At 39.7% G+C, this 24,943-nt stretch overlaps 1 protein-coding gene across 4 annotated transcripts in view; it reads left to right on the forward strand.

Moving 5' to 3' along the window:
* RALY (RALY heterogeneous nuclear ribonucleoprotein) overlaps nucleotides 1-24,943 on the forward strand; it is a 107,321-nt gene that overhangs the window by 71,094 nt on the left and 11,284 nt on the right. For 3 of the 4 annotated variants that reach the window (XM_072403689.1, XM_072403687.1, XM_072403688.1), the window contains exons 3-5: nucleotides 9,506-9,775; nucleotides 15,494-15,566; nucleotides 21,082-21,129. In XM_072403689.1, the coding sequence (XP_072259790.1) occupies nucleotides 9,520-9,775; nucleotides 15,494-15,566; nucleotides 21,082-21,129 (377 nt within the window). In that variant the 5' untranslated portion in view covers nucleotides 9,506-9,519. The remainder of the gene's footprint in view (nucleotides 1-9,505; nucleotides 9,776-15,493; nucleotides 15,567-21,081; nucleotides 21,130-24,943) is intronic. The other variant, XM_072403690.1, reaches the window with a different exon arrangement.

Raw genomic sequence — 24,943 nt, forward strand, 5'->3', positions numbered from 1 at the left:
ATGCTAGCACTGGGATACAATTGGAGGGATGCATTGCCACTGGGAGGAGAGGTGGTAATGAAGCGATGGGCTACAATTTAGGGAGATGGTAAGGTGGGCACGACAGGGATGCCATGAAGAAGTGTGAAGGATGTGCTGTGATGAGGTGAAATGACTGGGGGCGATGGTTACCATGATTTGAGAAGGACAGGGGGTCAAAACGAATTCTTTAGGCATCCTGCCTAAAGAAACAGCTCAGCTCAGCCTTCCATCCCCAAGCTTCTTGCTGGTCCACCAACATGCAGTTTTCTTAGTAATAGGGGAGATGACTGGTTTGTTGGCACACACTACAAAGGTCGGGGTACAACGGTCAATAAACTGATCCATGTTTATGATAACCTTTAAATTGGGATTTTTCATTAATAAAACCCTCGACTCATGAAATGCTGGGTAAATGGAGATATTTAGTACAGACATGACAACCAGAGGATATGGCTTTTACCACTGATAAACGATGTGTATTATGATTCTACTAGTACAAAAACTGGTAGACAAAATTAAATAATTACTGTAGTAATTACAGTTGTCAGTGCTAATTTAGGGTATTTCTTCTTGTTAGGCGTATCAGATTAGGAAAATGCTGTATGGGTATATGTAATTACCAAATTATTCTGTCTACTAATTGCACCACATCAACACAAAAAAAAAAGCATGATGGGGAAAAAAAAAAGCTAAAAGGCTCACCTAAGTCTCCACGGCAACAGATGAAGCCTGTAGGCCTGGCTCCACCATGGAGATGTGGTTGCCATGGAAACCCTCGAATCAGCCCTATTATTAGTTAATGGGCCCAGCATTGTAGTGTTACAATATTTGTTTTGAAGTGGAAATTACAGAGAAGGTTGAGCTGAACCATAAAACTACCAGAAAACGTCAGAAGGACAGAGGGATCTCATGTTATGATTTCCAACAAATATATAAAAAAAAAGACTTAATGGTAGAAAAACAGCAGTTCCCTGCACTAGGAAATACTATTGTACTATTATTTAAAAACTGTTTTTATTTTAAAGCATTATAATGTTGGGTCTGTAGGTGCAAAAGTATTTTAGGTTGTGTGATTTGTCATAAGATTTTATAGCACTATTTTGTTTTGTAAATTCTGCAAGGCTTCATATTAAAGGTGGACTCCAACCTCTAGTATTGCAGTTTGCAGACTTCCCTTCTATACCTAAATTACTTGCTTTGACTTCTCTGATTTTAAATTGGTTACTCTGATTTTTTGATGCTCACATGGTGCATTAGAAGCTGCATCAGGGCAGATAGCCCTTCCCTTTTCCTGGCTGGAGGACGTCCAGTATCAGCTGGGTATTTCCTTACTAGCCCAACAGACCCCTTATATTCACTGACTTTCAGTTCTTTCAATCATGGAGGTTTGGCGTTACATGTGAGCTTACCGCAGCTTACCTTCATGGCTGTATTTCTCAACCAGAGTTCCTTCCAACCCTAGGGTTCCTCCAGAGGTTGCTAGGGGTTCTATGAGCGATTTGTGCCTCTCAGGTCAGTTTAAGGGACACCAGTGGTTTTTTGGCTATCTGTAATGGTGACGTTCTTTCTACCCACCAGCAATGTAGGAGGAATTCTTCCCATGACAACCACACTAACATACTGTGAGCTGTGGATATAGTAATTATAGAAGGGTTCCCTGAAGACCTGAAAGTTATTTCAAGGTTTCGCCATGTTAAAAAGGTCAACAAATACTGCTGTACAGGAAGCCATGCATAGCACCCTGTTGGCTTCTCCCACCAACCTTAATTTGTCTGCATTGTAGCTGCTTTTTAATGAAGTGGCATCATTACAATGTAAAAATGTTATTAGTAATTTCATTAGCATTTTGATTGCTGGGGGACCAAGAAAGGTTAGGTATATAAGCAGAACTTTAGCTTTACAATACCTAATAACTATAGGCATGAGCATATTTGTCATACTGTTGTTTATTGTAAGGTCTCAGTGCAGATCAGTGTGTTATTTGCTTTAGGTTGCATGGGGGAATACAAGGTCACTCTTTGTGAATTGAGGAAACATCACCATATGGATAGGTTTCTTTACAACATTGCTGTGATAATGTTGAAAAACCTTTAATTGAAGGTGGTTCTGGTTCATAATGGGTTGCATGTTGCAGGTTGTTAAAAGTGTTGTGAAGTGTGGATGATAAAAGTTATCCAACTGCCTAATCAGAAATTCAGTGGAGAAAACTGGACTTGTATCTTTGAACATCATTCATGGTTTTTGGACTCTGGTCTGAATCTTTTTGAGATTTGTAAGCATTTCTTCATTAAAGTGACAAAGGATAGCCTAGAACATGGGAAAGTGAGGCAACAGCTCCCCTAAGGGTTGAAAATAGGATTACAAAATATTTTTTTTTCCTTTTCTAGTTTTGACTATATTGGTACATACAAAACTTATATGCATTTATTGTAAAATATTATCCCTTCACTGGACGTGTGTCCCTATAGGCACCAGGTTCCTGGAAGTATAAAAAATGGACAGCAATATACCAATGGGTGAATTGTTAATGCTACACCAGGATTTAGTTCTTTATTTTTAAAAGTCAACATTTTAATCAAGTCAATATTTAAAAAAATAAATAATTATGTTTTAAAACCTCAAGAACTGATTCTATTGGTAAAAATACAGAGCCTAATCAACCAACATAACCTACCAGAAGTCTGAGCAGAAGAAGGTAGGAAGATAGCATAAATATAGATTTCACCAAGTTATACTAACACAATTTAAAAAAAACACTAAATTATTTGGTATGCATACATACCTGGACATAAGAGGGTTAGTTATTATTGGCCTGGAATTCCACTTTAAAATGGAATCATAAATACCCATGTTCAGATCAAAGAAGTAGCATTAACATCCTTTAATCCAAAAGCTCATTAAGCGCTCGTTAGAGAAAAGAGGAAAAAAATAGTCATTAGCAGGAGACAGACGTGTAATGAATAGCATATATAAATGATGCTTTATCATTTGAAGTCTGGACTTGGAGCAGACGTGGTATCCACCTCTTGCACTCCGTGCCATGATCCCTGGTGCTTCTCTGCCAAATTGCAAAATTAGAACATTCAAAGTGATTACAATGAACAGCTACACACAGCGAAGCGGTGCTTGTATTATTCTACACCAGATAGATCTACTTAGATTTGGTGGGATAAGAGGAGGCAATTTGATTCAGAAGTGTGACATTTTAAAAGGAAAATTACGGAAAGTAAATTTCTGCAATATAAGATTATGTTCATTTGGGAACATTTTGTTAATAAAAAGGACAAATATGTATATAGAGAGAGCATACGAGTGAAGGGGCATGCCATGATGAAATGTGTTGCAGTGCTATTCATTTATAATACACAAATATGATGGAGTCCATTGCAATGGGAAAAGGTTGCATGTCTGATTTTAGCTTTGTTGCAGTACATTTTTTTTGTTTTATGTATTATATATACATTCCGCTTACGGCTCTCACACAATGTGCAAGGGTTCTGCTCACCAAACATCTGGCATACCTCCTGCACAGTGCTCCAATTAACAAGGCTGTTCTGGGAGCACAAAGTAGCTGGGACTCCGCAGGGGTGGGTCAGCTACTGAGCTGTTTGCACAAGAGGGCCACCATCATGGTGTATGCATTACATCTACTGTTATATGCTGGGATACTTTACTTTTGGCCCCAAAGGGACTAGTTCACTTTAATATATTAAAGTTTACATGAGATATAATAATTGGCTTTAGATTTATTTTAAGCAAGTGCTGATTACTGCTGTAATATATTCATAATGATTTCAAAAGTGGCTTTATAGGTTCACCAAAACTATTCATGACCTTAAAAATAAATTATAGCCAACTAATCAACTAATACACAACATCAGAGCACGGATGCATGTTTCATATGGGAACATCTCATTAGGGATCCAGAGGCTACATGCTGTGGTGTGTTTGTATGTGACTACAAAATAAGGGTAATTAATAATACTAATTAGTACAAGGTATGATATCAATCTCTGTCATAGCACAATAACAACTCTAAACTAGAATGAATGGGTTCCATTTATAGCAGTCCTCCAAGATCTACCTTACCAATACTGATCTACGATGTGCATATATCGTCCACAGTACCAAACTATTATAGGGTAAAGTACCATCTTAAACCAGAATTTGAGCCAAAAAAATTAAAAGACCATTAAGACGTAAATGTCTATCCCCTGCAGTAATTCTCTTATGCCACTAGATGTCCTTAGTCTTCAAAATCCATGGTTTAATCCACCTCCTAACCCTGCCCCCGAGGAGAAGTCAGCATATGGCCTAGGCTCAAAGTATTACTGATCTGTACAAGGTGATCTACCGATGCTTTATTTGTGCAGACAAGCTTGCAAAGCAGAATTTAGGATTTCAAAAAAATACAAAAGCAAGGTATCTTATAGTAATCTATAGGATTTTACATACCGGTATCTATTCAATATAAAATCCTATTGGCTGTTATTGCCCTATTGAAAAAGGCTGCAAAAATACATGACATTCACCAGTCAGTTTGATGCCTGTAAGAAAATTTGTATTTCTATTGTTTCAATCCAATAACCGAATTGAAGAATGCATTTTCGCAATCTAGTCTAGTTTATCAAACATCCGGATCCTCCAGTCCTCAGCAGGAAATCCATGTCTGAATAAAACTGCCATAGTTTATACAGCCAATGTTATATTAATGGGTTCCCATTGCTTTTAAATCTCACAGCTCTGATGTGACAAATGTATGACTCATCCTAAATTTTTATGGAAGACCTGCTGAGCTCCATCCCCCACACACGTCTATGCATTCAACACCCTGAACAGGATTTTTTTAGTCTTTAATTCTTTTGTGATCAGAACATGCTCCCATATATACCAGCACCTGTGGTCAAGGCCAAACATGGCAATTACCCAACTGCCTAATTGATCTTTTAGTTTGAAATGACTAGATACATTCCAAATGCATAATAACAAAAAGTGTTCCATATCTTTTATTTTAGAATAGAATAGAGTAAAAAGGCATGACCTTTGCCAGCATGCTAAGAGAAGGACCCTTGCTTTCTGTAAGGAAGCAGTAGTCTTTCTGTACAGGTATGACACACCCCCTGCTGACTTGGACCAATAGCTGTGCAATCAGTGGATGATTGAGAGCGCACTAGCTATGACGGACAAGTAGTCTGCCAAACCTTCTCGGAGAGAACACTGCCTCCACACAGTATTCTGGCAGAGGATATGCTTTTTAGTGGTCTCTGCACCAGTATGCTTCTGCTGGCTTAGACAGAGCTCTTGCTCTTTGTTCAGTGGAGAGCTCTAGTGAAACTTCTGCAGCAGGACCACTGCTTCCAAACAGAACAATGCTCCTTCAGCTGTATGCAGAAAGGCCATAGGCTTTTCGGTGGAAGTAGTGGGCTATCAGCACCAATTTTGTATGCTTTTGCTGACTTAGCACAAGTCTTGCTCCTTGGTTGGTGGAGAATTCTAGCTTAAAACTTTAGGGTTATATCAGACCTCTTCAGAGAGACCATTGCTTGCACATAGAGAACAATGGTCCTTTTTTGCAGTATGCAGGTAAGGGTATAGGCTTTTCAGTGGAAGCAGTGGTCTCTTTGCACCAGGTTGGCATGCTCCTGCTGACTCTGACCAATAGTTGTGCAATTAGCTGAGCTTTTGATCCATATTCAGTGGAGTTGTAACCTACAGGGGGTTTGTTGGACCTCTGCACAGAGACCCTTGCTTTTATACAGAGTAGAAAGGTTCTTCTTGGCAGTGTGCTGGCAGGAGGTAGGCTTTTCTACTAACAGCTTTGTATTATCATGAATGTAAGTACTCCATTATATTTTGTTATTAATAAACATTTTACATGAAAACAGGCAACCTTTTTAAAACAATATTCCCTCTTCTGCTAAAACCTCTCGAGGACCATTCCACCTTTTCACAGCTCTTACAGGATAATGGTTTCATATCATAGCCTCAAATCGCCTTTTAATTATTAGCGTCAGGCTTTTCTATACAAGGCAAAATCCATTTCCATTTTAGCGTGCAATGATACAGCCACACACATACACTTAAGTGTTGTGTTACATTGTGTGTATCACTCCTCCTTTCCCATTGCAGATCCAATGCAGCCAGACATTGCACAGATCAATGTCTCTCATTCATCAGTTGAAATCCCATAATTGCGTGATTTAATAATACATTTCTAAAAGCTTTGCCTCTTGTCAGGAAATGATTTTCATTTAACAAGCCATCAGTTCACTGAGTGTTTTTTTATGCTTAATTGATGACTGACACATGCAGACTAAGCCCAAAATCTAATCATTTGCCTTCCTTTCTGTTTTAATAAATTGCTCATTGTAACAGTTTTCATTTCTCCCGAGAGCAGAACGCGGTCAAGGCAAGGTTACTACACGCCAAGGTTAGCAGGCGCCATGTGCACAGATGTCAGAAGATCAGAACAATGACAGGCATATAAGCTACATATCATGGAGTAGAATGGTTCGTTATGGCTCGGATGACGTACCTGTAAATTATAACGATATCTGGAGTCATCTAGAAATTAAGTGACCATGTAGAAGCACAGCGCCAGATCCCAAGTGCAGTTACTGAACTTTGAATTACGTTGTATTGGGTTTAATACTTTAATAATTGCTATGTCATACTGTATGTCTGAAGTTTTTCACTTATAATTTAAATGGACTTGTAACATTAAAGACAGCTTTCCAAGCTACTTTATCAGTTTTAAATTCAAACCAATGAAGTGGCTTAAAAAACTGTGTAACATCTTCTATACAAGAATGAGTTGATTTGAATGTGACTACTAATAGATATTTTTTATGGACAGGTCTAAAGGGAGGCAATCGATTGGAAAAGCCCAGTTACTATTAGGACCAGTAATGACCAGCTTCACCTGTAAATGCAAAATCAGCTTAAAGCAGATCAGATACAAGTCAAATAGGTCAACTGCACGTCAATTGCACCCATCAATTAATTGTAAATGATCTGCATTTGACCATCAAATCATTTCCAGTGCGATTAAAAGACATCCCTAACCAGATCAGCCAGAAGGCTACCTAGACACCTAGACAGCCAGAAGGCTACCGACCTAGGACTGGTGGATGTCCAGGGGGCCAGCTACAGCTTTTATGCTCCTGCAGTAAACCAAAGGGGATCACATTATTATTATTATTATTATTATTATTATTATTATTATTAAACAGGATATTTATAGGGCCAACATATTATGCAGCGCTGTACATTAAATAGGGATGGTTGCCATTGGTCAAGGTTGTCTATTTGCCTGTCAATATAAATGGGAAACACTTGTAGGCAGTTTGTGTTGAAAGAAGCAAGACATGCTATTAACAATTCAAATGGAAAAGTATCTCTTGTGCTACCTTAAGAATGTCCCCTTTTTGGTCGTAAAGTGACCCTTTCACTATAACTTCAATTGTATGTAAAACTGCAATGGAACAGGTTCTATACTTACTTTTTCTATGTGTTGAAATTGTATTTCCTTGTTGCTGCTTCCCAGATGCTGCATATATACCATACTAATGAATGTGTAGAATACCTGATCCCCCAGTTGTACATTGTAGATCCACAGTAAATTGCATGTCACTACAAGACAAACAAACTGGAAAGAACTACAGCATGCGGTGCGGTTAACAGACTTGACTGACCAGAAGGGTTGAATATTTGCAAATTGGTGGCATTTCAACAAAAAGGTTACCAAATAGGCCAAATTTTTGGAAAGGTTGCTAAAATCTGCTCAGCCTTAGCATTCTGCATAAGTTCCCTTGTGGGTTCCTCAACTTCTATCTTCCTTGTATCTATACAAGAGGCATGGCAAAGTTATAGGAAGACTTACCTCCTGTTTCCCTTATCTGCAAATGCTTGTTAGCTTGGCAAAAGTAAACTTTCCAGTTTATAAAGTGCTTGTAAGAGTTACTTTTGGAAGGATTGTTGGATTATGGCTGCACCTCAAACCACACTGTATGTCCATTATCACCCTAACCCTGAAAAAACCTGAAAGGCAATCATGGGTACAAAATGCAAGAATGGACAGACTTGCAGCCAACAACTGCTACTGACAGAATGGCCTCATACTAAGTGAATTCTGGATATTGTAAAGTGCAGCAAGCCGTTAAAAAACCCAGTGGATAGCCCTACCCACTCAAACAATAAAGTATAAAGAGTATGGTGATGCTGAGCCTGGAATTAAGCTTTAAAGACCATTATAAACCATCCATACAAGAATGCCCTATCCACCATATAACACCCTAGTGTTTTATTTCATTGAAGATTGTATAGAGTGGTCACCATGGTTTTTCCATTATCTTACTTAGCAAGAACAACAGGTAATAAACTACATTACAGAAAGACTCAGCAAAACTAAATCCACCATATTAATGCTCCTGACAGACTGCCTTATAAATGTCATTTTCTCCTTTACCCATAGAAGCACTTTAAATTATTTAACTTACACACAGCAGATAAAAGCATTGTCTTTTTATAAAAGTCATTAATATTTAACATACGAATACAATTGTTTAGGTTATGTGGCCATTTTAGGTAGAAAAAGCATTTAATAGAGTTTGAATAGGGAATAAATGACAGAAGACAAGTCTTCTTAAATCTCTGCCATAATCCCTCTTATGTATTTATATATTCATCCATCACAATAACAGAAGTAGATCTCAGAGAGATGTCACTTCCAGTATACTGCATGTTACATGCATGGCTGCTTGCATTGTTTACGAAGAGATAACTGTAAATTGAAATAAACATGTCATACTCTTCAGGCTTTTACAAGGCAATTAGTGAGATGTTTTAGAAGATTGAATTATCCTGCATCACTACACATGCACCATATACTGCAGGGCTGGAAAAATCCCAGGCGGCAGGCGGCAATTAAAAATGGTACCTAAAAAACTAACAATTTGGTCTATTAAAGGTAAAGCATAATTCTAAATATCTCTATTTACATTAATGGCCATTGGTAAGGCTGCCACCCTTACAGATAGCCAAAAAGATCAATGGTATAAGTGACCTGAGAGTGCTCATTGCTTAAGGACCCCCTAACAACTTCTAGAGGAAACACTACAGTTCCATGGAACCTTGGTTGAGAAACACTGCAGTAGAAAGTTCAATATATGAAAATCAATGCAAATACCAAAAGCAAAAATGGAGCTTACCAGTCTTACCAGGATGTAGTGGCTGCATTAGTTTTCTTCAAGCGTCTTTTAGTTTTACACTGTGACCCTGCCAGTAATCCACTTTCTATCTTAGGGTGACAATCCTCACAGTGTATAGCCCATAGGGCTATTTTGGCTATATGACTTTAAGGCCATCACTGGTGCTACAACTAGCCTGCTTATTGACATACCTCAGCAGAAACAGATCAGCTATTTTAATGTCTGTTATAATTTTTCTATTTCTCACCTTTTAACTTTGATCATTGTTTCTCCAGCCTCAGGGGAGAAAATGTCCCTGAAAGCCGCAACCAGCAACATTACCAACAAAAACGATCCCAAGTCCTTGAATTCACGAGTCTTTATTGGCAACTTGAACACAGCAGTGGTGAAGAAGAGTGATGTAGAATCCATATTCTCAAAATATGGCCGGGTGGTAGGATGTTCGGTGCACAAAGGATATGCTTTTGTACAGTATCTGAATGAGAGACATGCAAGGGGAGCCGTTATTGGGGAAAATGGACGCGTATTGGCTGGGCAGACATTGGGTAAGTAGAAACATCCAGGTAAAACAAAGATAATTTTTCTGATATAGGTTTGTCTTCAGGTAGACCCCCTAGGCCAGATTTTTAAGCAAGATCACTACAAGTATCATTGATTGGCCTGTCCACTAATTCTATTCTTGATTATCATCAGAACAATGCTAGGACTTTGGCTAGGCAACACTTGAATTGGCCACTGTGCATACATAACTCTACATATTAAAACAGCATGGTGGCTCAGAGGTTAGTTCTCCGGCCTTTGCAGCGCTGGGTCCCAGGTCGAATCTCGGCCAGGACGCTATCTGCATGGAGTTTGCAGGTTCTCCCCGTGTTTGTGTGGGTTTCCTCCCACATTCTAAAACCATGCATTTAGGTTAATCAGCTACACCCCAAAAAAATGACCTTAGACTGTATTAAAGACATATGACTACAGTAGGGGTATTACATTGTGAGCCCCTTTGAGGGACACTTAGTGGCATGACTATGAACTTTGCACAGCGCTGCTTAATATAATGGTGCTGTATATTAATAGGACTCCTTAGCATTCTGCACTCCATTGCAAAAGCTTGCTCAAACAAGAGAAGGATGTTATAGCAGAGGCTGAAAGGTCAAAGAGTGAAATAGCCAGCTTGTCTCCCGCTATCCCTAAAGGGACCTTGCTGAGACTAGAATATCAATAAGGGTAATGTTTGGAATTGCCCTTGTGCTGTAGGCTGATAACCTGTTTCTGATCACTAGTTTAAGGACAAAGCAAGCACCTCCTAAGATAATTTATTGGCTGGTATATTATAGGTCTATATTAATTGAAAGGTCTCTGCATAGAACATCAGTTCTGTGTCCTGAAACAAGTGATAGAATGCTACCCTTTTTACTTATAAAATTAAATCCTGAATACTATTCATGCCATTGAAAAGGATTCTGATGACCTGCACTAAACAATGGACATCTATAACCATCCCACATAACAAAGCAAGTAGAGTAGGTTCAGGCACCTACAGTGAGTGCAACACCTAAATACATAGTGGATGTAGATGAGGGTGCAAACATCACAGGCATAGATGGCTCATGCAGCAGACATAGGGCCTGATTTATTAAAGTGCTCCAAGGCTGGAGAATATACATTTTAATCAGTGAAGCTGGGTGACCAGCAAACCTAGAATGGATTTCCTAAAAGTTACTTGCTATTTGTTAGCAAATGATTTCAATCCTGAACCAGATCCATTCCAGGTCTTCTGGATCACTCGACTTCACTGATGAAAGTGTATCCTCTCTAGCCTTGGAGAGCTTTAATAAATCAGGCCAAAGAATGCATGGCCAAATAACCAATTTGGACACGCGTTTTTATGTAGTTACTTGTCCAAAATCTTCCACTATCTGTAAATTACATTGAGTAAATGCAACCACATCTGCTCATTTTGACTTTATCACCTGCTGCATTACAACATTCATTGCTCTAGCAGCTTACTTAGCCAATTTCAATAGGCCCAGTCTTATCCACAGTATTATTGTTTTGCTCCCAATCCCTATACAAAAAAAGTCCAGGTGATCATCTTGAAATAGAGTGTCAATTTCTGTAATGGTCCCATGAGCTCCTTTGTACTACTCCCATGTTCCTTTGGTTCCCAGTGCAATATGCAGTATGTTTTGGTGGGCTCCAAGAACTCTTCCCTGATTATTTCCATTCCTTCTGCTATTCTATTGCTGCTTATGGCATTATACCCGCCTAATGTAGAATAATTTAGCATAATTGCAGTGACAGGTTGCAGTGTCATGCTTTTACCCATGAAAACATGTTGGTCTTTATCTAAAACCTCACTGTAGACAGCAATAAATGTGCAGCCATGTTCTTCCAAGGAAACTAATGCACCCTTCAATGCTGCATCTATAAAATGTACGCAATTTAAGGAAGTAGGTAGAGTGCAGTAGGATGAACTAGAGTTGCCAAAGTGCTAGCTAATTTTCTGCTGACATTTCACTTGCTGGAATAATTTCTATGGATTGAAATAAACGTGCACATTTCTCAGCTCCTCAAGTGGTCAGTGTGACTTTAAGATATGTTTACTGAACATCAAATCTTTTTTTGGAAATATCATTGACCAAACTTTACCTTTTTGTATGATGTTACTTTAGGTACGTGCTTGCTAAATGGGTGCATTTCCAAAGCAGCAACCGTTGTCTGCGTTTGCTTGGTTGACTCATGCCAATTATGGGTTGCTTGTGTCCTATCCATAGTGTGTCCATAAATCTTATGAACATTTATCTAGAGTTGTATGCATTCCAATAAGACTTGTCCTATATTGGTGGCTTCACTACAGACCACCACACTACACCTACCACAATCTTGCACACCAAGAACCATATCATGATCAACAGTCTCAATATACCCTTTAGATTGGAAATTACTGGTAGTTCTTTATGCATTTTTTAAATAAACATGGATCAGCGTTTTTATAGTTGGACATTCTATGGGCCTTTAACATTGTGCCATCAGCGCCAAATGTACCATCCATTGGGCACTGCAGCAGGCCAAAAAATAGAAAGCACTCTGCAAGACTTCATTGTTATGGTATAGTGGGCTATGGGTAGCGAAGATTACTAAATACTTACAGATAGTCCATAGAGCCTGACCTTTCTTTGTATAGTCTTTACATTGTCTCTGTAATCTCTACACTTGAAATAAACGGGGCCTCCTGATCCTTTTATGGGTCCTCCTGATCACGTTATGCCACTTTCTTAGTTCTTTAGATTATTAAATCAGGTGCATGTGTGGCCCAGATGAATATTGGGTTAAAGACCTCCAAGACTGCAGAAGATACCTTGAGTGATCCAGCAAACCTGGAATGGATTTGTTCAGTGATTGAAAACATTTGCCAAACAATAGGAAATTATTTTATGACATCCATCCTAGGTTCACCCATGATAGTCAATATTCTCCAGTCCTGGGGGTCCTTAATAAATCAGGCCTTTAGCTTCTACTTCTGCCAATTCTGATCAATGTCCCAATATTTACTCATGTTATTAATATTTACTGTTGTTAATCATCAGATGGATTATGTATCAGATCTAGTTTTCCTTTTTATCTGTTCTTCAACTTTGCCCCCGTCCACACTAGCATTGTCCCAAGGACTGTTGCAGAACAATAATGAGTGGGGGCAGGCAAGAGGTCATCCTTGCCTGGTCAGCATTTTAGAAAGCTTCCACCATGCAACCCTAAGGTGCCTTTATATCTCTTTTCCTTCTAAAATTCTGTATTTTCCTTCCCATTTTGCCACCCACTTTCATAGCTTTTGAAAACAAGGTCCATGACTGGGTACCAGCTTTTTTCCTTATTTTGGGTGGCAAAAGTAACTCCACCTTCTTTCCCCAACTTTAACAAGCAGCAGCATGCAATTTAAGGTTAGTACCCTAATAAAGAAACATTAAAATTTCTTATTGGGCCACTTACATTAGAGAGGGCGCATATCATAACCCATAGATTCCAGCTCCTACAAAAACAAGACTCCCAATGGATCCTCCTAAAGTCACTAAAGGAGTTTGTGCTTTAAATGCCAGAATTGAACTGCTAATTTCAAATGTTTTCTATTTATAAAAAAAAAAGATTTCTGTAGACAGAAAAGTTCTCCTAAACTAAAGGCGAGATTTGACTTTATGCTTTAATATGTAAAAACTTCCTTTAGTCAGTTGTGTCTTGGGGTTTATATTACCTTCTGCTTAAATAATCGGAATTTTGCAACATCTTTCTTTAAATGTAAAAAAAAAGGAACTATCCTAGTGGAAATTCCTTTGAAATTTCATTACATTGATTTGTATTCTTTGTTAATTTTGAATAGTTTTTTATAACAATTTGTAAAGATTGTGATGTCCTCTTGTTTATTGTCACATAGCCAACATTAGATATCCTTGTGCATACTTGCCGATAAGATAGTACTGCAGGTTATCAGCCTCTCCCAAGCAAATATTAGAAAATGACATTAATAATGATTTGGCCATTGTAGACAGAGAAGTAAATCTTTGCAATGACTCATGAAGATGCTTTATGTCTCTGTGCATGAAGTAATGCAGGGTTCTCCAGTATATATATGCATGCCCTCCTTGGCCTGGCAGTGGCTGCAGTAATATATGGCAGGTACTCTTAGGGCTGGCACACACCGCCACACTTAGATTACTGCTGTAGCACTGCTTGTCAGCTGCGTGCTGTGATTTGCAGGATGGTGGCTGGAGCAGGCAGCTGCGCATACATCAGACAGGGCACAGCAAGGTCAGCTTGGGAGACACAGTCAGGAAAACACAAAAAAAATAAGATTTATTGACCTCATGTATAACATGGACTGTAAGAATTACTGACTGCATTGCCTATCTCCAAACATCTGCTTCTCCCTTTTAATTTCTGGCAGCTTGAGAAGTTGTATCTAAACAATTATGGGCATTTTAAAAATGTAAAAAATGTTTTTTAAAGCGCTGAATAACATGTTTAGGCTTAAAGTGGACCTTCCCCTCCATACGCCATGTTCTTTTTTTATCCATACACCATGTTCTTCATCCATACGCCATGTTCTTTTATCCAAAAGAAATACTTATGCCTTCACCAAATCCCATGTTTTCTTCTTTTCTGCCATTCTGCTGCCTCATGCATGTTCATGTTTCAGTCTATTCTGGCGGATGCCTGATCTTTGAATCCAGGAGCACTTCATTGGGGAGCATGCCATAGGATAGGGTGCCGGGTTATAGAATGCCCCCTAATGACACAGCTCCTGGAATACTTGACCTAGTTATTCCTAGGAGGCAGCAGGATAAAGTCCAGTTCTACCAGTTCCTTGCCCTGAACCCTCACTGCCACCAGTCACTTTGCACCCTGAAGACCACAATAAGGTGAAGGTCTTTGGCACTTTGCACACACAGCAAGAGAGTGAAATGACACTGTGCATTACTCATTCAGGAGGAGGACTGGCACTGGACAATGGAGCAATATGTCTTCAGAAGGCAGCATCAGAGAGGAGATGAAGACTGGAGATAGAGTTGCATGTATTATTTTGAGAACAGCTAGGCAATGGATTACAAAGAAAACACCCCACAAAATTCCGGTTACTTCTACTAGCTATAAAATTGGCTGTACTTATTACTAGAAAGCATTACCTTATCAAGGAAAACTGGCCTTATTGGACACTGAGATACTCTCATCTGATATCTAGGGCAGCCCTAAATACTGATGAGGGTTGATGCATTACTGGGAACTAGAAAGGTACAGATTGAAAAACAATCATTGTGACTGCTGATTTAAAAGGCAACCTTTTCCAACCTTTTCATTGAGATTAAAAATGAAATTCTTGAAAGGCGTATTTCACATGTGCCAAAACTCCCTACACCTGACAAATCCAAATATTTGCCCTTTTAGGCCAGTATGACATTGGGTGCTGCTTCTGCAGAGAGTTGGTCAAAAAGCAATGAGGCCAATAGGATTTAAGAAAAGTTATCTCTATCATCTTTCACCATTTTCCTGACCACTTTTGGGTGGTGGTTTTAGCTTGGCCCCAATAAACACAACACTGCCCCCAAATCCAACCTAGAATAATCAGGTGGCATCTTTTTGTCTTTAAGAACTTCAAGTCATCAGGTAGTCTTAGGAAGAACGATCCCTGATAGTTTATATGTAACATATGTTCATAGCTCTCAATCATACTTGGACAAATTTGATTTAATTTTGTTTTGTTTTCTTCTTCTCTACAGATATTAACATGGCTGGAGAACCAAAGCCCAGCAGACCCAAAGGTTTGAAGAGAGCCACAGCTGCACTATACAGGTAAAATGTTAACTATTGCAGAAGACTAGAAAAAAAATGCAGTAGGAGTTTGATGAAACACCTAAGGCAGCTACCTCTTTTTGTCTGTTCCTTTGCCTGAGTCTGCATGTTGTGCTTCCTGTCCAATAGTCTTGTTGAAAAATATTACCCGTAAAGCAAATTTAAACCCCAAACCAAAACTATAAGTATAATGCAAATTATCAGTTCTTCCATTCTCATTTGCACTTCATGGACAGATCTTATCTTTTTTTATCAGATCAGAAATCCAATTGGAAGGATCTTCTTGTGTGTGCCCCAATGACAGCCTTTACCTCCTTAATAATTACAGTCATCCAATTCAATGTAGTCAGGACAAAAAGTGTTTTTTCAGTTGGACCACTAACCAACTACTACAGTCTATACCAGCTATTCTCATTCAAGGTTCCTTGGAACCTCAGGGTTCCTCCAGAGGTTGCTGGGGGTTCCTTGAACTTTTGCTTATTGATCTCATGGGCCAGTTTCATGACACCACAGAGCTTTTGTGTTTTCTATAAGGGTGGCAATTAAAATCCAAATGTAAGTGGCCATTCTTTCCAATAATATAAGAAGCTTTTTCCCACTGATCCCCAGGTAATTTGTTTTAGCAGGTGTTCCCCAAGACCTGAACATAATTTGAAGGGTTCCTCGGGGGTAAAAAAGTTGCTCTATACATATTGAGTGTTTTCCAAGTATCTCTCCTTTAATTTTCCATCTATTACAAGAAAAAGAAACTGAATTCTATACAGCCTGTTAGGAGAGGGCATCTGGACGATGCCATCCGTTTTACTTTCAGCCCATTAATTAAGACTTGGCATTCCAGCAGTAACAAATTGAAAGCGTGCCTTGTGGGTGGGCACTGCTGGGAAGCACCGACACATAACATTGTTCTGAATGTCACCGGCCAGGCTGGAATCTTCTATATTTGCACAGAGTCTCCCCTTAGGCTGTAAAAAAGGGTTATCATGCTATAATTATCTTTTAAAACCAATTAGTGTGGCTGAAAAGTATAAAAGAAATCACTAGCGGTTTTGCAGTCATTTCAGAAGCAATTAAAATAATTATTGGATTTCTCATATTAAGGATTTATCAGGGCCCTGGTATAAAAAAAAATCCAAACCCAATCCCATTAAGTTGTAAAATCGTGCCTCTCTGAGTGTAAATTACAGATGACTTCAAAAGAGGATTGGTTAAACAGCATCATTACCATCGGAGGAGAGAAAGGCTCAGCTAGCGGTGTGAAGGCCAGGGATCAAATAGGGCCCTGTGACTGAAGAATAGCGGAAATCATTTAATATGTGGCCGATATTGACATAAGATGGCAACGCTGTGTAATATATACCCGCAGAATTCACTGCTCATCACTAGCATTGCAAAGACGGAATAAGAAATGCTGGCGTGAATCATCAATGTACTGATCAATCTGAAATAACAAGAGCAGGAGTCACTAGGTTTTTTCTACCTGAAGAAAAATCTGTCTAGGGGACATTACCCTAATTTTCACTGGTGGTGAATCATTTAGCATCATTTAAAAAACATATACACCAAAACATCCTTCCTGCAGTGAATATCAGGTTATGGTTTTATAATTATTCCCCATGGTGTTTATACAGGCTCATTGCTAATGACTTACATGAGGTTTTTATCTTTTTTTTTTTTCATTTTTGAGCTTCTAGAATATTTACTTTTTTGACCATAAATTTTGGTTTGTTAAAGCGGAACTAAAGTTCAACTTTTAAAAACTTTGGGTCAGGCGTGGCAATATTGCAGAAGGAGAAAAGTGATGCACCTTCTACAATAAGCATTCTTACCCGCCTGATCGCTCCACGGAAAAAAAAAATCACTGAGCTGTGCACAGTCCAGCATTGGATGCCAGGATACCCTGCAATCCCGACTTCCCCTGTGGTTGCCAGGACTGAATGAACTACCATGCACCTACACGGGTATGACGTCATCCCGAACCATCAAGGTGGCCAAAAAAGGAAAAAGAGGAAAAGGGAAGGCGGGCTCTTTGAAGGGATGGGGGACCGTAAAATGGGGTTTTATAACACTTTTAAGCTGAACCATAAACAGATCGAAAAAGACAAATTGATCTAGCTCTGTACTTGATCATATGTGATTAGTGGTGTTTGGAACAAAAACATTCTGACTTGGCTCTGATCCAGTTGAGAAATTCCATCATTTCAGAATATTCATCCCAAGTTTTTTTTAATGAGCTGCTCCACCAGTCCAGCCACCTTACCATGATGGCCGGCACAACCATCATATATCCCTGCAGTAATTATATATATTTATATTATTATTATTATATATTATATATATATATATATATATATATTATACTGCAGTAATTATACCATGGCCTGTGTATACCATGAGTCTACATATATATGTATGAATTCCTAGAAGCAGCTGAAGGCAAAAACAGCACAAGGAACCAGGATTCAGTTCTTCAGCAATGCCTGTGATTAGAGAGACATGCTCATAGGCAAAAAGAGCAGAGTAATGGGGAGATGAAAAGGCAAAACCTTGCTGTATAAATTAGTGCAGGTTAAACTATTTATTTTATAAATAGGATCAACGAGCCCCAAAACGCGTTAGTGGTGATGTGGATTCACATAGGGACATGTAAAACTTTAGCCCTTTTTCTAGTTGTGATGTGAATTATTCTCTCCAATGTCGGCTATAGACGAAACTTGGCTTGGGGTGTATCCAGTTTGTTTTATTCTGGATGTGATGTTTGTGCTGATTAAGCCTGGGACCTCAGGTGTCCATGTCAGTGTAATATATATTTTTAAATTGATCTGTGTATCCATGTTTTCCCTTGCCATTTCCATTTTGAATATCCTAGCATACAGTTTGAGCTATACCAGTGACGATCTGATGAGTTTAGTGTTCGGGGCATTTCATTTTTTTATGATTTTGCCATTACTGTCCAGTCAAAGTCTGGAGAGGGACAAGACCTGTATGTGATAATTCAAATAAATAAATGTCTGGTCCCCTTGCTCTGCCAGGCAAAGTTGTGTCGCAGAGCTGTGTACTGGGTGGATGGAAATGCAATCTTTGGCAGGTAACAGTTTCCATAAATCTATTTTATATGGATATGTAGCTGTGTGCCTGACATCCAGCATTGTTTTGTTAATCTATCAAATGACAAGTCATGTTTCTGCTTGCCATCAAAGTTAAGAATATGTCTACTGATAATTGACAACTGCTGCAAAGAATATTTCATGGACAAGGAAGACCATTCAGGAAATCAGGGGCTTCCTTCGTTGGTTATTCTCTACATTGAGCCCATAGCCAGTATGGATGCTTAAGGTCCTTCAGACATACATTCTAAATGGATGACAATGCTAATGAAATGTATCAATCAATTGCCATTTTCGTGCTTTTGGTTTCCCAGCCCCTCTCCCTGCGCCTATTTTTGCAGCTGATCTACTCAAGATTTTCATCCATTTCCTGCCTCCATGCACCCTAGAATTGGCTCTGCAACAATGCTCCAGCTTCTTGTCTTAGTATGGACAATAATGGCTCTGCACCTTATGACAATTGGGGAGGGGCAGTGGGTACCCTATAAAAGCAACTGCCTGAAATCTTTTAATTGGGTTTAGATGCATTCCCGATCTGAGGGCAATGGCATGGGCTTTCATGTATGTAAATACTGCCAGTGATGTCAATGATAGCCCAACTAGACCTAATAATACATTCAACAATGGGAATGGGATCAGGTGGGTGTGCAATAATGACATACTGTGTGTCAAGTAAGATATAGTAAACGTAAGCCCTGGCAAGGCTAAACCACTGCCAGCTGGCACACAATTATAGAGCAATAATATGAACTACCAATGGGTTGGAGAGATCAAACCACACATGCACAGACACTTTGCTTTACACTACACAGTAGTCTCCAAACTACAAGGAATCTGTCCCTTTTTTAATGTTCATCCAAGCCACTTTTGCGGATGTTTTCAGGCGCATAGTAAACTGTGCCACAGGCCTATGTGTTTGCAATGTTGCCATTGCACTTGTGCAACCTGTCGCTTCCAGTAACCGTGCTGCGACTATGTGCACAAAATAGTTCTCAGCCTCTTCCATCCAGTTAGAAGCATGGTTGAGCATGCGGTACAACAATGGGGTTTACTGCAAGTCTAAAATGCCCCCGAACAGGATACAGCAATGCTGAGAAAGCAATACAAATGTGCCAATCGGTTGTGCTGCCAAACACAGATATGACACATGCTGATAGCATAAGGCTAGGTACACATGTCCAATGGTTCTTGTCCGATAAGGGGCTCAGGGCCGATATCAGATGAGAATCTCGCATGTGTACAGTGCCTGTCGTCCATCGTCAAAACGACTGTCCTCGCGGATTCACGGACGATGGACGATGAATGATCTTAATGAAAGCAAAAGGGAAGAGTGTGCAGCAGGGTGCCGCTCCGTCGTTCTCCCCCTCCTCTCTCCATAGAGCAGAACGGTGCTAGTTCATGCATCGTGCAGTCCTTAGTCGCTGGAAAGGATCGTAAAAGATCCTTTCCAACTTCAATTATTGCACGTGTGTACCCAGCCTAAGAAAAGGTGAGCGCTTATCAGTCAGCAGTTTCTCCTTTCACTGTTTAATCACATAATAGGGGTAGGAGGAGACCTTTACATTGGACTGCAATGCAGCAGACAAATAGGTTTCCTGCCATGCCAGACAAGGTTGTGATAAATGCCAATCCCAGAATTAGCAGAAATGCAAATGACATAAGGAGGTTGTTGTATCTGTTTGCATTTAGGTAAATCAACACCAGTTTAGAAAGGTCAGGTTCAAGCTGCAGTGAGGATCAAGTGATCCTATGTGGATCCCAGTGGCTTGCACATTACCAGCTGCTCGGCCACTTGCACTGCTTCCTAAAGAACCATTATTTGCAAATTTGACAGTGGGTAGCAGTAAGCAATACTGAACCATTCACTGATGCCCCCATTACTATTGGGCTGCTGCATGTAGAATCCCACGGAGGCAGTGGTGGGAGTGGCATAAGGAAGCAGTAACCACACTGCAACCTCACGATCATTCTGAACGCAGCCTTAATGTTCTAAAAATGAATATATCGCTGCCAATATTCTTTCTCTTTAACTCTTCTGCACACCCGCTATGAGAGGTGCATGGTAATGATCGTTCCTAATATATGCTGATGGTGTAGCATAGCCCCCTTCATATCGGGCCGTATTCTGCAGACCCGTAGGTTCTCCCAGCAGGGGACAGGTTAAATATGGATGACTCCTTTAATGTGTAATTTAGTGTTCTACGGATACTGGGGGCCATAGCGTGAGGCTGCTGGATAGAGGGCCCAGGGGAAATACACCACAGATCGGGGTAATGGTATTATGAAAAAGCGCCAACAGATATTCTCCATGTAACCGCTTACCCTGACCCCTCCCTACCCACACCGCGTTTTTTTTTTTCTTTTTTACCCAGTGTGCTTGCAATTTAAAATTCCCTCTATTCTCTTCACAGCGGCTATGATTTTGACTTTGATTACTACAGAAGTGACTTCTATGAGAGGTGAGTGAAGCTGCATGAATGCACTATGACCTATTTTTGTTCTGCCATCTCATTGTGAATTGCGTTCCAGCTGCGGAGTGGGGGGGGATGGAGGAGAAATCAGAACCTTGCGAATGCAATCAAATCTTCACATTGTCAAGCGGCACAACGGGAGGGCTGACATTAACACGCACGCGCCTTCATCTAAGCTGGAGAGTCTTGTCTCCATAGCGGCATTCGTGTTTGCGTGTTTTGTCAAAGTGGTGGGGTGAGGGTCAGTGGATCGAAACCGAAGCAAAAAAAAAAAAAAGTATATTATTATTATTATTATTATTATTAATAAACAGGATTTATATAGCGCAACATATTACGCAGCGCTGTACATTAAATAGGGATTGCAAATGACAGACTAGTACAGACAGTGATACAGGAGGAGAGAACCCTGTCCCGAAGAGCTTACAATCTAATATATATATATATATATACATATACATATATATATAACCAGATGTGGTGGCTGCATGCATTTTCTTTTCGTAGTCACTGTCCTAGGGTGACAACGCCTATTGTACCATGAGAATGAGCGTTGTCACCCTGGGATGGCAAGTCTGTTAAAAGTATCACTCCCCTATGTATGTCTATAATACAGAAGGATGTTGATCTGTAGTCCTGCAGAACATATATAACAAAACTCCCAATAAAACAAACAAACAAAAAAAACACAAACAACAAATTAATAAACAAAACAAAAAAACACACAATACAAACAAAACTAACCAAATAAACAAACCAACAAATAAAAAAACAAAAACACCCATTTGCTCATTCTTGCTTTGTTAAGCACTGAGCACATTTTGTTATATCTGAGTGATCCATGCAGGAAAATACCCATTGATCCAGCCAGAAATTCCTCGATCTTCGTCACACTGTATTAAAATCCCAGGTAGTGTTATCATCCCTGCCAAGTTCACCGTTGTTGACTACAGAACACCTCCATTATGCAGAATTGAGCAGAGGAAGGTGTTCTGACCTCACCTAACACATTCTCTGCCCTGGGATGACCATGCTGCCCTTCCATAGATACAGTACAGGGAGTAGGTGTTGGCATCCTAGGACAGGTTATTACTGGCAGGATCAGCAAACATGAAAAGATGAAAACTAAGGCAACCACCAAGACTGGCAAGCTGCAATATATTACGTTTTCATGCTTGGGTTAAGATACACTTGTCCATCCAATGGGTTGATGATGTCGGATTAATTGATTTGGACAAATACGTTTTTTCAATATCATTTTATATATTAATGTTGAATTCCAAGCAAACAGCTAAATACATAAATTAAATTTATATTAAGATCAAATGATTTTTAATTCCTCTCCATCCAGTCCTAAAATATATTTCATTCTGCAGCCATCCTGGTGACCTGACTTATTCTGTACTAAATGAAGCCACACACACAGGTCACCTCCCCGCCCTCAGTCTGTGATTGGACAATAGAGTAGTAGCAACAGACCAATGACATCCTTTATACTGTCAGCACCACTGACCCCTAGTGTTACCCCTCCATCATGTCACAGAAGTGAAAATAAAAAACAGCATTTATTGATATATATGAAGTTCTGCTTTATATTTCCAGTGTGATAACAGCGCTGGTATGATGGGTTTATCCTGATGATCCTGTCAGCATGATAACAATATCATCACGATTACTTTGAACTTAAAAACCTGTTTGTGTGACCACAACCTTTGAAAACCAATATTTACTGAACTTCTCACACTAAAAGTATCCAACAAAGAAAAAAGAAACACACAGCTACAGCTTTTATTGTACCGAGGAATAAACAATTACCCAACCCTTACATGGCAAAAATTGGATATAACCACCCGCACTGGACCTGATTTAAAAAAAATGGAAAAAATAGACTACCATGGAAGAACCTGGGCGATCCAGCAAACCTGCAATGGATCTGCTTCAGGACCTAAAACATTTGCTAATCAATAGCAAAGGATTTCCATTCCACGTTTGGTGGATCAGACCAGCTATATGACATAGGGTCCCTAAAAAAAAAGAAATGGCCCACAATCATAGGAGAGATCCCATCCCAAGATTCTATTTCAAAGCCTATTACCTGATATTGGTACCAAAAATTGTTGGGGTCAGGGAGGGGCTCATTGAGTTGCAAGGACTTGACTCTGAACATAGCATGGTCACCAAATTTGCTGGGGGTCAAATGGACTTGTAAGAACATACCCAAAGTGAAAGTAAAATGCACCTGTAACTCCTGCTAGCATTTAAAAACAAATCTTTTAGAATGTATTTTACCCCAGGCAATGGCAGACACAACCCCAGGTCTCTCTCTTTCTACCACCATCTCTCCCCACCATCTCTCCCCAATTTTTCTCTTCTTCACTCTTTCAATGTACCCTTCCTCGCTCCTACTGGCAGGTCTGTTTGTGCAGGTCTCCAAGGGGGTGCAGTCCTCTGCCAGCAGGGTGCCCTGCAGCAACTCACACATCCTTGCCTGCAAGCCTGCTCTTGGATGGAAGCTTGCAGCATGCACCCCTAGTGTACAAGCAGCACCATAAGCAGTCAACTGAGGGCAGGCTGGCAGCCAAGGACTATGCAAGTTGCTGCAGGACACCCTGCTGGCTGAGGAATGTTTTGGGGCTCTTGTGCAGCTGCACTGAGATATACCCAACCTTCACCCCAAGCATTCTTCAGACTTGAGGCAAACAGCAGATATGTACCACATGCTCAACAATACTCCCATTCACCAGAATAGGAGACACTGAGAACTACGCCTACAGTTGTATTTGCGTTGTGTTGGGATTGTGGCATGCTGCTTATTGCTGTATGGTTGGTGTTCTTCCTCAATTGTGAAAACAATTGTGCAGCTACTGCAATCCCAAGGGCAACGCAGATAAATGTGTTGACCTGAGGGCCAGTTTGCCACTTCTGGAGGCACAGCGGGGTAAACAAGCGGTTTTAGACCACAACTCTGAAAGGGTCCCTAATTTAGGGCCTCCAGACATTTGCAGAGTGCTGCTTGTCCCCCGTATGCCCATCCTGCTATTTTCCTAGCTACTTTCCAATACCAGTGGACTGGACCAGGTGTGTATTTGTTGCTTGGTATGCTGTTGTTCAGTTCTGCCATGTACAAGATTCTTTTATGCCCAGGAAGCCTCTTTGTGCCATGTCCTAGAGCAGCAGCAAACAACTTTTGTTCAGCCTGTACGTATGGAGCTCCATTTTCCCTGGTGTATAACAATGTATGTTTGTTCATTTCATAAAGGCGGGAAGCAGACAGCAGAATTCTATACAAGCAGAGAAAAGGCAACACAATAATGTCTTTCTGTAATATACACAAATGACTTAGGTTAAAAAAACTGAACACCAACATCCCTTTTACAAATACTGAAGATGCTGTCTGAAAAAGAAAAAAAATAGATAAAAAGGCCTAAAAACCTTAACCGCCATTATTAAAAACCATAGTACTAAAGGCACACAGACAACAGAGAATGCTTTTATGAGAGAGAGTGATAAGTGATTGCAACCCAACAGCAGCATGATGGCATTGGAGCTTGCAGCTTGTATAATATAATAGAGCCACAGCACCCCCTGCTGGCTATGACTACAGCACTGCAGATTTTAGAAAAATACTTTATGCAGTGAATCATTTTTTACAGTGTTTAAATTTTAAATAGTGTTTTATAAATATTATAATATAATAATGTAAATATTATATTACAATTATGGTTATAAAAAAATAAGTTGAACACCTGAATTGAAGGGACCTTTCAATAAATTATCTCATATATATTTATCTCATATATAT

The sequence above is a fragment of the Pyxicephalus adspersus genome, chromosome 3 (genome assembly GCF_032062135.1).
Source record: "Pyxicephalus adspersus chromosome 3, UCB_Pads_2.0, whole genome shotgun sequence".
Classification (NCBI taxonomy): domain Eukaryota; kingdom Metazoa; phylum Chordata; class Amphibia; order Anura; family Pyxicephalidae; genus Pyxicephalus; species Pyxicephalus adspersus.